Raw genomic sequence first — 13,818 nt, 5'->3', positions numbered from 1 at the left:
TTTACTTAGAGGAGTAACTCTTACGCATTTAATTATTTGCAAGACGACTTTTTCCTTCAGTCATATTCAAAATTTATTAGTCATGCTCGGAGTAAAAATATTAGTGCTAGTGTAAAAATGTGTATGCAATGTGCAAAGATGGTGGAGTCATAATAATAGAGTTTATATACTGTAATTGAAGAGGATTTTTGGCAACTCTAACCACCTCTGTTGATGAGGGTCAAAGTTTATGATGCAATATTGTTAAAAGCCCTTTGAGTACTCTAAAGTTAGAAGGGTGCTACATAAATGGAGCCCATTTACCATCGACCTTAAGTGGGTAAACAGCTGAGTGCCAACATTAGTACTCCTGTGATCAACACAAACATGGTTAGAGCAGATTACAATACAGATTTTAATCAGGGGTTCATCTGGTTCTGGAGGGCTCAAAGGCTCAAGAATTCACATTATGACCGTGGTGATCGAGTGGTTAGTGACAAACTTGCCGCCCAGTTTGGAAGTTGGGATTCAAATTTCAACTTCTTGTGAAAAGTGTGCATGTTCTCCCAGAGTTTATGTGGATTTTGCTGACGTACGTCTACTTCCTCCTTGACCCCCAAAAAAAACTCGAAATTTCATCTCATGTGTGAATGCAAGTGTGAGATCGGTCCCAGCGCACCCGCAAGGCAAAGCGGTTTTGGAAATGATGGCGTTTGTTCTCATTGTTACATGTTGCTTAAAAGATTGCCAGTACTGTTGTTATAGAGACAGGTTTTGAATTTCCATTATTTCCTTTAGACAAATCCTACAGATGCAGATCCTCAAATAAGGGAGAAAGAATTAAATAGCAACTCATTCATTCATTTAAGTGAAGAAGTTGAGTACTTCTACACCTTTGCATTTGGTTACACCACACCTAGTATGCCATTAGTCTCTTCCTCTGCCTCACCCCTGACAAATGGATTTTGGCCTATTTCAGGTGTGCTCAATGAGTCGATTGCGAAAAAAAAAAAAGACGTCAGCCAATGTTCCCTCTAAACTGCACGCGTGCGCAGTTGTGCACCGCTGATGCAGTCTCTTTACAGATATTGTGTGTTGCGCGCAAAAAAAAAAAAAATCTGATGCAAATTGAAAGTATAACATACAGCTATTCATTTTGTGGCATTTTGCGATGTGATTCAATGAGTGAGGGATGACTGGTTGTTCCAGCCAAAGGCACAATTCACATGCGTACTTTACAAAAATGAAAAGAACAAGCCACTGGTTTCTTTTAGGCAGCACACGGAACTTTCACTAACAATGACCGCTGCTTCGCCACACTTTCTTTTTCCTAGTTTACCTTACACTTCTACCACCACCATTACTTTAGTTAGCAACGCAGCCTGGGCAACGCAGAGCAAAGACATGCTCTGATTATGTTTACTTTCGATATTAATGGAGAAAGTTAAAAAAGAAATGCTGTTGTCTTAAGAATCAATGACTGTTGGAGTATGTGAATAATCAAAGAAAAAGTGGTAAAACTGGACCAGATTTTCTCTTTTCCGAGTGGGTAAGGTCTAGTCTCAAGCTAAAGTAGAAAGTGCAGGATGAGATGGTGTGTAATTTTAAAACTCCACCTTGGCACAGCCTGATCCAGGATGAAAGCACAGACAATGCTTTACACACAAAAAGCTAATTCTGTATTTTAAATATAGGAGGCAACATATCATTAACCTTAAAATGGTTTGGGAGCATCATCAGCATCCCCCCTCCCGTCGGTAGCTCGTGGGAGGCTGGCTGCTTGAAAAGAAAATCTTGGGGTAAAAAAAGTCTGGGCACTCCTTGCCCATTTTATTGCCACTTACCCCCCCCCCCCCCGCCCCCTCTCAGAGAGGGGGCTTAGTGGCAATAACTGAAGTAACCAGCAAAGTTCCTGTAAAGATTTTGCATCATCTGAAGAGAACCACTTCCCCGCAGAGGCGTTCAGATGGAGGAACCACACCAACTGATTGGGATGGGTCCTGAGGAGGAGCAAGGTGGCATTTAATTTCATGAAATGGAAATGATGGTGTTTTACCGACAATGTGTAGCGATGAATGTTTTGTGATTAAGGGATGGATAAATAAACTTCACGTGAGTCATTGGGCTTCTCAGAATGCTGTGACTGATCAACACTGAGTGTGCAGTGTGAATTTATTGTCTTTAATTACCAGGTGACAATGTCGATCAAACCTTGAAGCAGAAACTCAACAAATTGGCAACATTATCATCACACGAGTTCTTTCCCATTTTGTGAAAAACACGAGCATCTGTACATGATACACACTTTCCTGTAACTAAATTTCTTCCTCTCCAATGTCAAAGCACCATAGTTGGGGGGCTCAGGGCTCCTCACGTCATCACGGAGTTGGCCACGCGTCCAGCTTAGCAGATCTGATTACGCCGTCCTACTGTATGCCAGCTACAAGCTGATTGGGGTTGCTGCTATGTATCTTTATTCTTATTATAATCTAACTGTGGCGTTGTAGTCCCATGTGCAGTGAAACAGTTGGTTCAAACCATCCGACTCGTATTTAATTTTTTCAGTTATCCATCCATCTATCCATTTTCCAAGCCGATTATACACCTTCTCTTTGAAGTAATTTCCGTCCCTAATGTGGAAAACAATTGGGAATTTGTCCAATATGTTTTCTGTGGATGTGTGTTTGTGTGCGGGTGTGTGTGTTGGAGGGGTGGTTTGACTTTTATGCAACACTTACTCCTTCATTTCGCAAAACTGAGATTCCACGTAGCAAAAAATATGGGAAAAAATTTAGTTTGTCGCATTTCACACGACCCACAGCCAATTGCATTTAAACTGAACAGGTTTGGACAGAAAGGCATTTTTTTGTTTATTATTAAAAATACTTTAGACATCATGAACATATGGATCACGTCACGAGAAGAGACAGGCGACATCACCTCAGTTTCTGTCCAAAAGAAGCTCTCAACACAAATCTTTCGTCATACTTTCCATAGAGACCCACAAAATATGAAGACAAGCACCCACCCAACAGCGATGGGAGTTTGTATAGGTGTGCATGCCAGGAAGGTTTATCATTGGACGTGGTTGTTAGTCATCCTTTACGAGGGGACACAGTTGACCCTGAGGAGTTAAAAAAAAAAAAAAAAAGTGACCCTGACCTCCAGAGCATCCGACACACCCTGAGAATGCAAAGAACATCTCTCACGTTTGCATGGGAACATCCACAGGAGAACACCTACACATGATTAAAACAACTGTTTGTATTCAAATCTGTAGATGGGAAATTGCACACAAAAAAAACTGACACTGACTGACAGTCAATCCAGATTGAGCATTATCTTCCTAAATGGGTTGATTTGGATTCAGCTATGTCAAATATTAAGGCCAGTAAGTGTACACCACATTGTCAGCACAGCTGGGACCTCGGCGGTGACACACCGTGAAAGACAGGAAGGGAGATTTTGTGCTGTGACGCACTGCTGTTCAACACAATACGTCTTAATTTCTGCAGTTTTGACAACAAAAAGACACCCAAGTAGAAGATAGCGTGCAGATAAACCCAAAACAGTGCCAGGCAAAACAGTAACAAGCGATTCAGATTTCTAAAACGTGAATGAGGAAGCAGCAGAAAAGAGAAGGGCCATATAAATTGTTGGAGGGAGAACAAGGCGGCCATGTTGTGAGCTGAAAAGTTGCCTACCGAATGCTCTGTGTCACTCAGCTCAGTGGACACGGGGTCATCGGCAGGTTGATCCCTCATACGGTCCTCCAGTGCATCCTCACTGGCCATGTTTGGCTTTAGTCACCCTCCCTTCCGCAGTCGCTTCCCCCACCCAGCACTCACACAGTGGCAATGTCCACAACTAATACGTGACCTCACAATCCAGGATGGATTTACACTCAAAAGTCTGCCCCAATCCAAAGCGAGTCAACGGGGTGGAGAAGGGTCGAGAGAGCAGTGCGGATCTCGCGGCTTCCTGTTCAAGTCATGGAGGCGTCGTGCTGTTAGTGCGTGCGCGCACACACACACACACACACACACACACACACACACACACACACACACACACACACACACACACACACACACACACACACACACACACACACACACACACACACACACACACACACATAGTATAGGCAAGCACTGCTGGTTGTGCAAGTGGGAGCACTCACAGCCACCCAGCTTCCTGTTAACTACCCGAAGCAGAGGTAGCATTTTTTGACACAATTGTGGTCATATTAAACAAGTGGTTCCTCGCCTAGTATGAATTGGATCTCCAGAAAAATATATTGTATATGATTTTTTTTTTTTTTTTGGGGGGGGGGTTAGTTTCTCTTTTTAAAAAATTTAATTAATGAATAATTATTCAAAATTTTCTTCATTGGTAGAAGAAGCGTACACAAGACACTATTAGTGAAATTCTGTGAGCGGAGGTGTGTGTTGCACTGAGAAAGCCCACAAAGGGTAAAAAGGGCAAAACCTTTCCGCTGACCTTTTATAAAAGAGGACTTGACATTTCGGCTGAGTTTTTGTTGTAGACCTCAATAGTTGCGCCATGAGCCAATCAAATTTGGCTTTGGAAAAAAGCCATCTTTTTTGTTTTTCTTTGGTGAGTTTTCCGATCGACACGGTGGATCAGCTGGTAAAGCGTTGGCCTCACAGTGCTGAGGACCCGGGTTCGATCCCGGCCTCGCCTGTGTGGAGTTTGCATGTTCTCCCCGTGCCTGTGTGGGTTTCCTCCAACATCCCAAAAATATGCAACACTAATTGGACACTTTAAATTGCCCCAAGGTGTGATTCTAAGTGCGGGTGTTTGTCTCGATGTGCCCTGCGATTGGCTGGCAACCGGTTCAGGGTGTACCCCGCCTCCTGCCCGTTGACCGCTGAGACAGGCTCCAGCACTCCTGCGACCCTTGTGAGGATAAGCGGCAAAGAAAATGGATGGATGGAGTTTTCTGATTTCCTTTGGTAAGTTAAGTTCATGTGTGTCACTAAAATAATAATAACAATAATATTGGCCGAGATCCACTTGATGTTGTAAAGCCAGGGTCCACTTTTGTTCACAGCAAGAGATATAGCAGCAGCAATGGGACATCTTGCTTAATAGAAGCCAGCGTTTTAAGAATCTGTATATGTGCAGTTTTGTGTTTACGTACTTGTATTATGAATTTGATTTAACGATTATTTTGTGTGTATTGGTGGTATTGTTGAAAGAACCCCTTTGAAAATTAGACAATGTATCCCAAGAGAAAGAAAAAATGAAAAAAAAGACAAAAAGAGGAAAAAAAGAGAAAAAAGCAAAAAAAGAGAAAAAAATGACGAAAGAAAAGAAAAAGAAAGGAAAGGGTTCAAAACCCTAACCCTAAACATTTCAGCACCACTGTTTTTATGTTACGATATTTTGGGTGATTTACAACATAGCGATAAACACATTTTGATAGAGCTGTGGTCAGCTTGTGGTCTGGAGAACGATTTATAGTTTGCATATTAGAGGTTGCAAAGTCTTGATAGTTTTTAGAGAGTGAGACTTCTGGTAAAGTTCCAGGGGAATGGTCAAGACTGGAGTTGATGAAATGACAAGTACAATGTGAGAATTTGGGAATTTTTTTTTGTTAATAAATTCTGAATTAAAGCGCTGCCTAATTGATGGACCAACTACAATGCATGCAGTATAAGGAATGTTTGAATGTTGAATGCAGTGGTTAAAACAAAATGGTGGAACAATCTATTCTGGGATGTTGGTTAAACTGATCTTTCCAGATTGGGAAACTATGCTCCCATCGGAAATAATCAAAGTATTACATTGCAAGGTCAAATTGTCATCATCATAAATACTTTATCAAACTTACAAGCAATGTTTTAGGTACTATTTTAACATCCATCCATTTTCTTAGCTGCATATCCTCATGAGGGTCGCAGGAGTGCTGGAGCCTATCCCAGCTGTCAACGGGCAGGAGGCGGGGTACACCCTGAACCGGTTGCCAGCCAATCGCAGGGCACATGGAGACAAACAGCCGCACTAACAATCACACCTAGGGGCAATTTAGAGTGTCCAATTAATGTTGCATGTTTTTGGGATGTGGGAGGAAACCGGAGTGTACGGAGAAATCCCATCCAGGCACGGGGAGAACATGCAAACTCCACACAGGCGGGGCCGGGATTGAACCCGGAACCTCAGAACTTTGAGACCAACACTTTACCAGCTGATCCACCGTGCCACCTATTTAAACATTCCCAAGTCAAATTCTATAAGTGTAAAAAAACAACAACAAAAAATAACATAACATAAAAAAAAGTCAGCCACTTGCAACATATAAAAGCAGAACACAGCCTTAACATTAGAAATCCAATGACAAAGAGGTAACGCAAAGGAAGTTATTGATGTTGGCAGTAAAACGTTATTCTCTTTCTGAAGGGCAGTTCTTATCAATCTTGGATCTCATTAGGTGTCATCTTGATTATTGAGCAACCAATTCACAAAACAGATAACAATAACAACTCGAGAGAACAAGACAATGGACAGCAAATGTCCTCCGCAGTCGTTGTACTTTACGCATCCATGCATGTATATGGTACACAATAGCGGCTGTGAACTCTGGACCCGAACCGTGCGTTTGCATTTGCATCATTTAAAAATGTATACAGGCTTTATTTCAGAAGCACATCCGGGATCTAATTGTAGATTTGCTCTCTATCGACACGTCTTGAACAAATTATGTCTGCACTTGATGGAAACCTCGCCTTAGTGATTACAAGCCCATGCTCACTATTTGAAATGAAAGTGAGATTTCATTGATTCAGTCAGCATGTATTCTTACAATCTGTTGCCTTTAACTCTTGCTATCCTCTACAGGCTGGCAACTCACATTCAAGACAGAAGATTAAAGTCATTCAAGGAACACTGCCGTCGTCGTTATCGTTACTTTCAGCTTTTCCCTTCAGGGCTCACCCCAGCAAGTTACCACTTACTGTAGACATTCATCACTGGGTATGTGTTAATCTACACCACCTGCAATTAAATGATAGGATACCATTTGGACGAATAGAAATGGTCGTCGTAATTCTGTGACATCCTCGGGGGGGGGGGGGGGGGGTGTGTAATGTAGTTATTAGGTATGAAAATGTAGGAAAGTGCTGGATGCAGTACAATATGCAATAGACCCCTCTAAAGATGTTTTTCCACAAAGCAAAATTGACAACCTTGCCAAATTGGGGATCATAAAAGTAAAAAAAAAAACCCACAGACAATAAATAAGTGTAGTCTAGCAAAAACACTCGGTAGACTGGAATTGTGAATGCTCTCAGGCCCCCTACGACTGAGTTAACGGCTTACAGAATGTACCTTGGACTGTATGCGTCGGCTGGTAATCCCTAAAATCCCTCATATTACGGAGGGAATGATGTTGCTCAATCTCTCCTCGTGCCATTTTTACTTGGCCAACATGGCTGGATGTATGTGCTATACCATGAAATACTGTACATCAAACGTATTCAGTAAACAAGAAAAGGAATGTCCTAAAAGGGACAAACTATATGAATGCACATCTGTCATAGAATGTGTGTGTGTGCGTGTGTGTGTGTGTCTGCGCGCGCGTTACACTACACAGCTGGGGAGGATCACAGCAAAATGAATGGCATCTTTGTGTTGTGACGAAGTCGATCTTCTCAAAGACTTCAGTAAATGCTTATGTTTGTGCTCCCAGCTTTGTCCATTGTGAACTCTGCTGCAACAAACAGGTCCTCTGTTTGGGTAGAATAAGGCCGCGAAAAATCCTCTCTGGGGAAAAGTTCTGGAGCGCACATGCTAAACCTGCTTCAGAAATAATGTGAAAAAAAAAACATTTCTGTAAATGGCCCTAATATTAATGGTGCATGATCATTTCCAGATAAGAGTTCATCAAGAGCACCCCCGCTATATTTTAGATTTTCACGCATTTGTTTTGGTTTTAATATGTTGAGAGGCTCATTTTATAATGTCGACGTTGATCCCTCTTAACTGATTCTGTCGATTACGAAAGTGTGGCAGATGTGAAGCGGCAAAACACACACACGAATGTTGGCCGATTTGAGCGATCTTAATTACAGTGCAATGAAATGAATGCAACGAGACCTCAGTGACTCATTTATCCAGAAGTGTGCAATCACTGACCGCAACGTTAGATACACCTGCAAACTGCAAAAGGAGATCCAATACCAGATGTTTGGAGTTTCATGCAGTTGTGTGATACCCCTTCTTAAACTGGGGCTATTCCGGTATGTAAGTGAGATAATATTGCCATGAGACTGTAGCGATGTCAGATATTTTTGCTGCTGTTTTTTTTGGCCTTCACTAGATATTTTGGTCATGGTGTCACCATGCGAACACATACACTGTACATACTGTACACACATTTTTAAAGATTACGTTTCACTTCCTAATTGTGCAATCTAAATATCTTATTTTTGCTCCAACTTGTGCTGCATCTACAGTACATTCAGTAGCAATACAAGGTGGTACTACACTAAAAGCATGCAATATGTGTCTTTATACTAACAAAACCAATAAAAATAATCACTTAAAATTTTGTCATGCAGCAAGCAATACGAAATATGAAATGTGACATGGCGGGAATAATGTCATTTCATATTTGGAGCTGCAGTCTGTTACTCTTTTTGCTATGTTTTTGTTTTTAATACAACTACTCACTTCTACAGTATCTATATGGGTCACAGCTGGTTTTAAAGTCTGTACAAATGTGAAAAGTATCCTGAGCCTCCAGATCGGGCACAGCTTTGACTCCAAAGAAGTTTTTATTGTTTTCTTTCTCTGTACTGTGTTTTGCTAATGAAAGACCAGCTAAAAATAAATACTATTTACAGTAGTCGCTCACGTGCTAGTAATTGCGCAAATAATAAACTAACTTTTTTGCGCAGTCAGAATAAATCACAAGGTAGCTAAAAAAGATGTTATTAAGTGGGTCTAAACAAGCACAACCCTGTAGAACTTCCTCCTGTCTGGACTTTCCCTCTGTGGACACTGTATCCTATTCATAGAAGGCCATTTATCCTCCTTAAGTTACCACTTTCATAGTTTCCTATGCATTGTTTGTTGGTGGATTAAACACACACACACACACACACCACACACACACACACACACACACACACACACACACACACACACACACCACACACACACACACACACACACACACACACACACACACACACACACACACAATGGCACCAGGCTGCTGCTAATTGTGCCAGTGTCTAAAAAATAAAAACTTGCATGACAACAATGGTGGCAGTTTGGGTTACATTTTCAAAGGAAGGCATGTTTTTGTGCTACCAGTCCAACCGTTACCAGCAGGTAATAATAATACAGGAGCTGTTTTTGTCTTCCCCCCCCCAACAACCTCCTCTCTCCTGCATGCTGTTTTGGCCTTTGAGCCCAGATAGGACAGACAGGCGACTGTTGAAAATGAGCCTCAGGTCTGTGCTCCCCTTGAACCTGACACTACTTTTGTAGCACAAGTACGCTATCGAATGACCTCAGTCCTGTGGCCCGAGAACTAATCTCAAATGCATCAGGTGTAACCACAACCAGGTCAGTCTCTCGACCCTGCCTTCGACTTATCTAATGTTTATGAAAGTCCCACCCATGTCTTTGTGAATTCTGAAGAAGTCATGACATGCATCTTACAGGTTGTAATTGTCCACCACAGAGTTTCCTCGATACCCGGAATAACATTTCTTTTTGGACCCAGACCTAGAACAGTAGGTTCATAGTACAAGGCTGTCTGCACAAAGCCTTGGATTTTTCAAAACAAAACGGTAATGTGGTGGAAAGCGATACGTTTTTGAAGGACAGTTCTGGTAACATATGGAGAGCCTTGTTAAAAAGATGGGATACTAACGAGTTTTCATGATTGCTTGGCGAGATACTTTTTATACAGGAGGACAATGAGAATGTTACTATGTAAGAAAAGTTTGAAAACTTTGAACCTGGCAGAAAGTCAAAACGTTCCCACAGAAAGCCTATTACTTGTGATTTTTTTAATATTCACTCAGACGCCTTGTTCAAAGCACCTCAAATTCACATACATTTTTTAAATTAAACAGTTGTTTTAAATTAGTCTTCCCAGGACGACATGTCAATCAGCAATAATTTCAGTTGTTATTATTGTATCTTGCAACATCCTAATGGCATTGTAATGTTCCACACCTTGGCTTGAAATAAATGTTACTCAAGTGGACCTCTTGGAAGTGAGAAGAACCTCTCGTTTATCACCGCACAGCTCGATGCGGGTGAACCGCACACACAGACGTGTCAAAATTGCGCTTTAATGTGAAGAAGCACTTCTTTTTTTTTCTTGCTGTTTTTCATGATGTCATTTTGGATGAAAATAACAGTTGAACAAACAGGTTTTTGTAAAACCGAGGGATTTTCTGAATGTCTGAAATTGCTGCTCCTGTTATATTTAAAGGAATACTCCACAGAACAATGAAAAGCCTTAATCCGATAGCGCATGTGATATGTACTGTACTTTGAAAATTTGAGGTCAATCCGATATTTAATGGTGTTTTGAGAAGATTTTTATCAGCAATTATACATTTTCATGGGTGGCGCCATTTTGGAAAGTCACATGACCTACTTACGCGGATGTGACATATTCAATGTGTAACCAAAGAAATCATGGCCAATTGGTAGTGCAATCACATTCAGTACCACCACCATCGGACACGTGAAAATGCCCTACTGTATCGCGAAATTTTGCCATAATTCAAATAGAAATAATCTGAGGAAGGCTCGGTGGCATATTCTGCCCAGTAAGAAAAAGAAACATTTAAAGGGAAATTCCAGTGGTTTGGATTAACAATGTATCCAATAGGGCATGTCATATGTACTGTACCTTGACAATGTGATGTTAATCCTCTCCCATTTAAGGGTGTTTTGAGAAGATTTTTTTCGGCAACTATGAATTTTCATGGGCGCCGCCATTTTGGCGAGTCACATGACCTTCGTGCGCGGATGTGACATAATTGGCGCGGCAACAGCGGCTCGCTTACGTAGGGAAACAATTGTGGTGATCTGATGAAGAAATAGCAGTATCGATTGATCAGGAAGACAGAGTTATATGTCCATACAGATTTGAACTTGTGGCTGTAATTAATGTTGACTATTCGAATGATTCTTCAGACGGGAATGACGCAGAGTCTGATGAGGGCCGCTCGCAAGCTCCGGCGGCGGGCTGCGAGCGTGCTTACGAGCTCCGGCAGCGGGCGAACTCTGGTAGTGCTCCGCTCACCGCCAGAGCACGCTCGGGGCCCGCCGCCAGAGTTCGCTCGTCAGACTCCGTGTTATTCCCATCTGAAGAACCATCCAAATATTCAACATCATTTACAGCCACAGGTTGAAATCCGTATGGAAGTTTTCCTCCGTCCTCCCGATCAACCGAGACTGCTATTTCTTCATCAGATGAGGATAAATCCGAGAAATCAGCCTGGCCATAATTGTGTCCCATGTAGTCGAGTCTTTGCTGTGACACATAATACGTCACATCCGAGCACGTAGGTCATGTGAGTCGCCAAAATGGCGGCGCCCCTGAAAATTCTCAATTGTCGATAAAAATCTCAAAACACCATTAAATGAGAGAGGATTAACATCACATTTTCACGATACAGTTCATATTACATGACCTATTGCAGTGATTTCCAACCTTTATAGAGCCAAGGCACATATTTTATAATTGAAAAATCCCACGGCACACCAACAAAAGTAAATGTCACCAAAAATTGATCAATTATTTAGTGTATGTACTTCCTGCCATCTAATAGAAGAGGATTTTTTTGTTCTGTATGTCATTGTGCCTCACTGGCATAAATAGATGAATAAAAATACATTATTTATTGGAATAAATGTTGTTTTTAGCAATTACATAAAATTGGATAACTTCCCATTGGATACATTGTCAATCCAAACCACCGGAATTTCCCTTTAAAAAGATGTCCAAAAATTTGTGAAAAATAACCAGTTGCCATATGATAACTGAACATGTTGCTGTAAGGGAGTTGACTCATGTGACTCAACAGTAAACAAACAACATTAATGATTATAATAAATACAATTTGATCAAGAAAAGTTTCTTTCAAGGTGTAATTTAGAATATTGATGAAGGCAGGGCTGAGCAAATCATTTTCCACGGGGCACGTGTCCAAAACGCTGTCGACGGTTACACAAAAATTCTAACCTCAATTGTCTTCCATATTAATGTATTTGTTCAACACATTAAATTGTATTGATTTCATAAGATGATATTTGTGTATATATGGTCCATGTTATCATTAGGCTTTACATAATAAAGATTTTTGGGACCGATTAGCGAGTTAAACACATACATGAATAAAAACAAGCTATGCTACATAATGTTTCAATGGCTTGCGAGCTGATCAGTTGATCAATTACATCATTGATCAGATCGGCCATTTACGACTTCAAAATCGATCGGCTAATCAGGAAAAAAATGCCAATTGTCGGCCGACCTGATCAGGCCGATAAAATGTGTGGAAAGACATGGAGCTTGAAAAATGAATGGAGGGATGGAAAGTAGATATTATTATTATTAGAAATAAAAATGTCAAACTAAAAAAAAGATTAAAATTAAAAATGAGATTAACATCGTTCACTTTACACTCAAAACTATGCGAGTCGAGGGATGCACGTCATAGAAACGATGAGTCCCAGCCCTGGAACAATGTAGACCTGAGAATATTACGACCTGAACAAATAACAACTCAAACATTTTATTGGTTGTTTGTTAAACCCCGCCTTTTTTTTTTTCTTTACAGAATGGCATTTCACATACATGCACTTTTACTAAGTACTCCCTGTTTGAACTTCCCACTAAGAAGTACACACAAAAATGACTCTGGCCGTTTCATTTTGAGTGCCGTTAGTTCCAAATGTTCTCCTCCTTAATGGGTTATTTTTCTAATATTTCTCCATCTTGAACTCAACATCCATGCTGAGTCTCTTTCTCTTAAATAAATAAATTGACTTTAAACATAACTGCATCACGTTTTCATTTCCAAACACAGATGTATTGCATATTTTATACCGGGGTAGAAAAATACTGACTGGCAGCAAAAAAAAAAAAAAAAAAAAAAATTAAAAAGATAGGGGATGGGAATCTGTAAAATATTGATTTGGGTTTGGGATTAATCTGTGTGGGAGTATCTTTTTTTTTTTTTTTCCCAAAAATCCCTAGATTTGTATTTTTTTTTTTTACAAAAACACAAATTGGGTGATTTTTTTTTTTACACTCGAGATTTGATGGGAATTGTTATTTTATATTTTTGGATTGGGATTTTTTTTTTTTTTTTTTAAATCTTACTTGGGTTTGTGAGGGAGAGGGATCAGCCTCTGTGGGAGTGGCCCAGAGTCAACATCAAGCGCCGTCCCACCAGCATCTTGCGTTGCCGTGAGGGGCGCGATGGGTGCAAAACAATGAAAATTTATTGACTCCAGAAAAAGCCTCATGTCCATTGTATTTATGGAACAATAACCTGCCCAACTTTGCCTCTGACTGGCTAGCACCACGAAAGGACTCCTAGTTTGTGAAGAGAGAGATTTGCTGAAAAATAGCAGTGCTATGCTTCCGTGGATGCAGATTGACTACGCTTTATGCGTCCCTGCTCATTTTTTAGCGTCTCAGATTAATCAACATTCACAAAAAAAAAGAACATCCACAATGTGTTTAATTGTTTCAATATTTTTAGAGTGCTGACATAACCACAAACCACTAATTTGATATATATTAGCAGTTCCTATTTGTGACTGTCAAGG

At 40.6% G+C, this 13,818-nt stretch overlaps 1 protein-coding gene across 4 annotated transcripts in view; it reads right to left on the bottom strand.

Annotated features, from left to right (window-relative positions):
* pkn1b (protein kinase N1b) overlaps positions 1-13,818 on the bottom strand; it is a 35,702-nt gene that overhangs the window by 16,136 nt on the left and 5,748 nt on the right. Inside the window, exon 1 of one of the 4 annotated variants that reach the window (XM_061846305.1) lies at positions 3,684-3,971. The exons of the other annotated variants lie outside the window; for them this stretch is intronic. Within the exon in view, the coding sequence (XP_061702289.1) occupies positions 3,684-3,773 (90 nt within the window). The 5' untranslated portion in view covers positions 3,774-3,971. Of the gene's footprint in view, positions 1-3,683; positions 3,972-13,818 lie in introns of those variants that run through there. 4 annotated transcript variants of the gene reach the window in all.

Source organism: Syngnathoides biaculeatus, chromosome 16, assembly GCF_019802595.1.
Source record: "Syngnathoides biaculeatus isolate LvHL_M chromosome 16, ASM1980259v1, whole genome shotgun sequence".
Lineage (NCBI taxonomy): Eukaryota > Metazoa > Chordata > Actinopteri > Syngnathiformes > Syngnathidae > Syngnathoides > Syngnathoides biaculeatus.
Note: the sequence above shows the minus strand (reverse complement) of the source record. Positions and strands in the feature narration are given on the sequence as shown.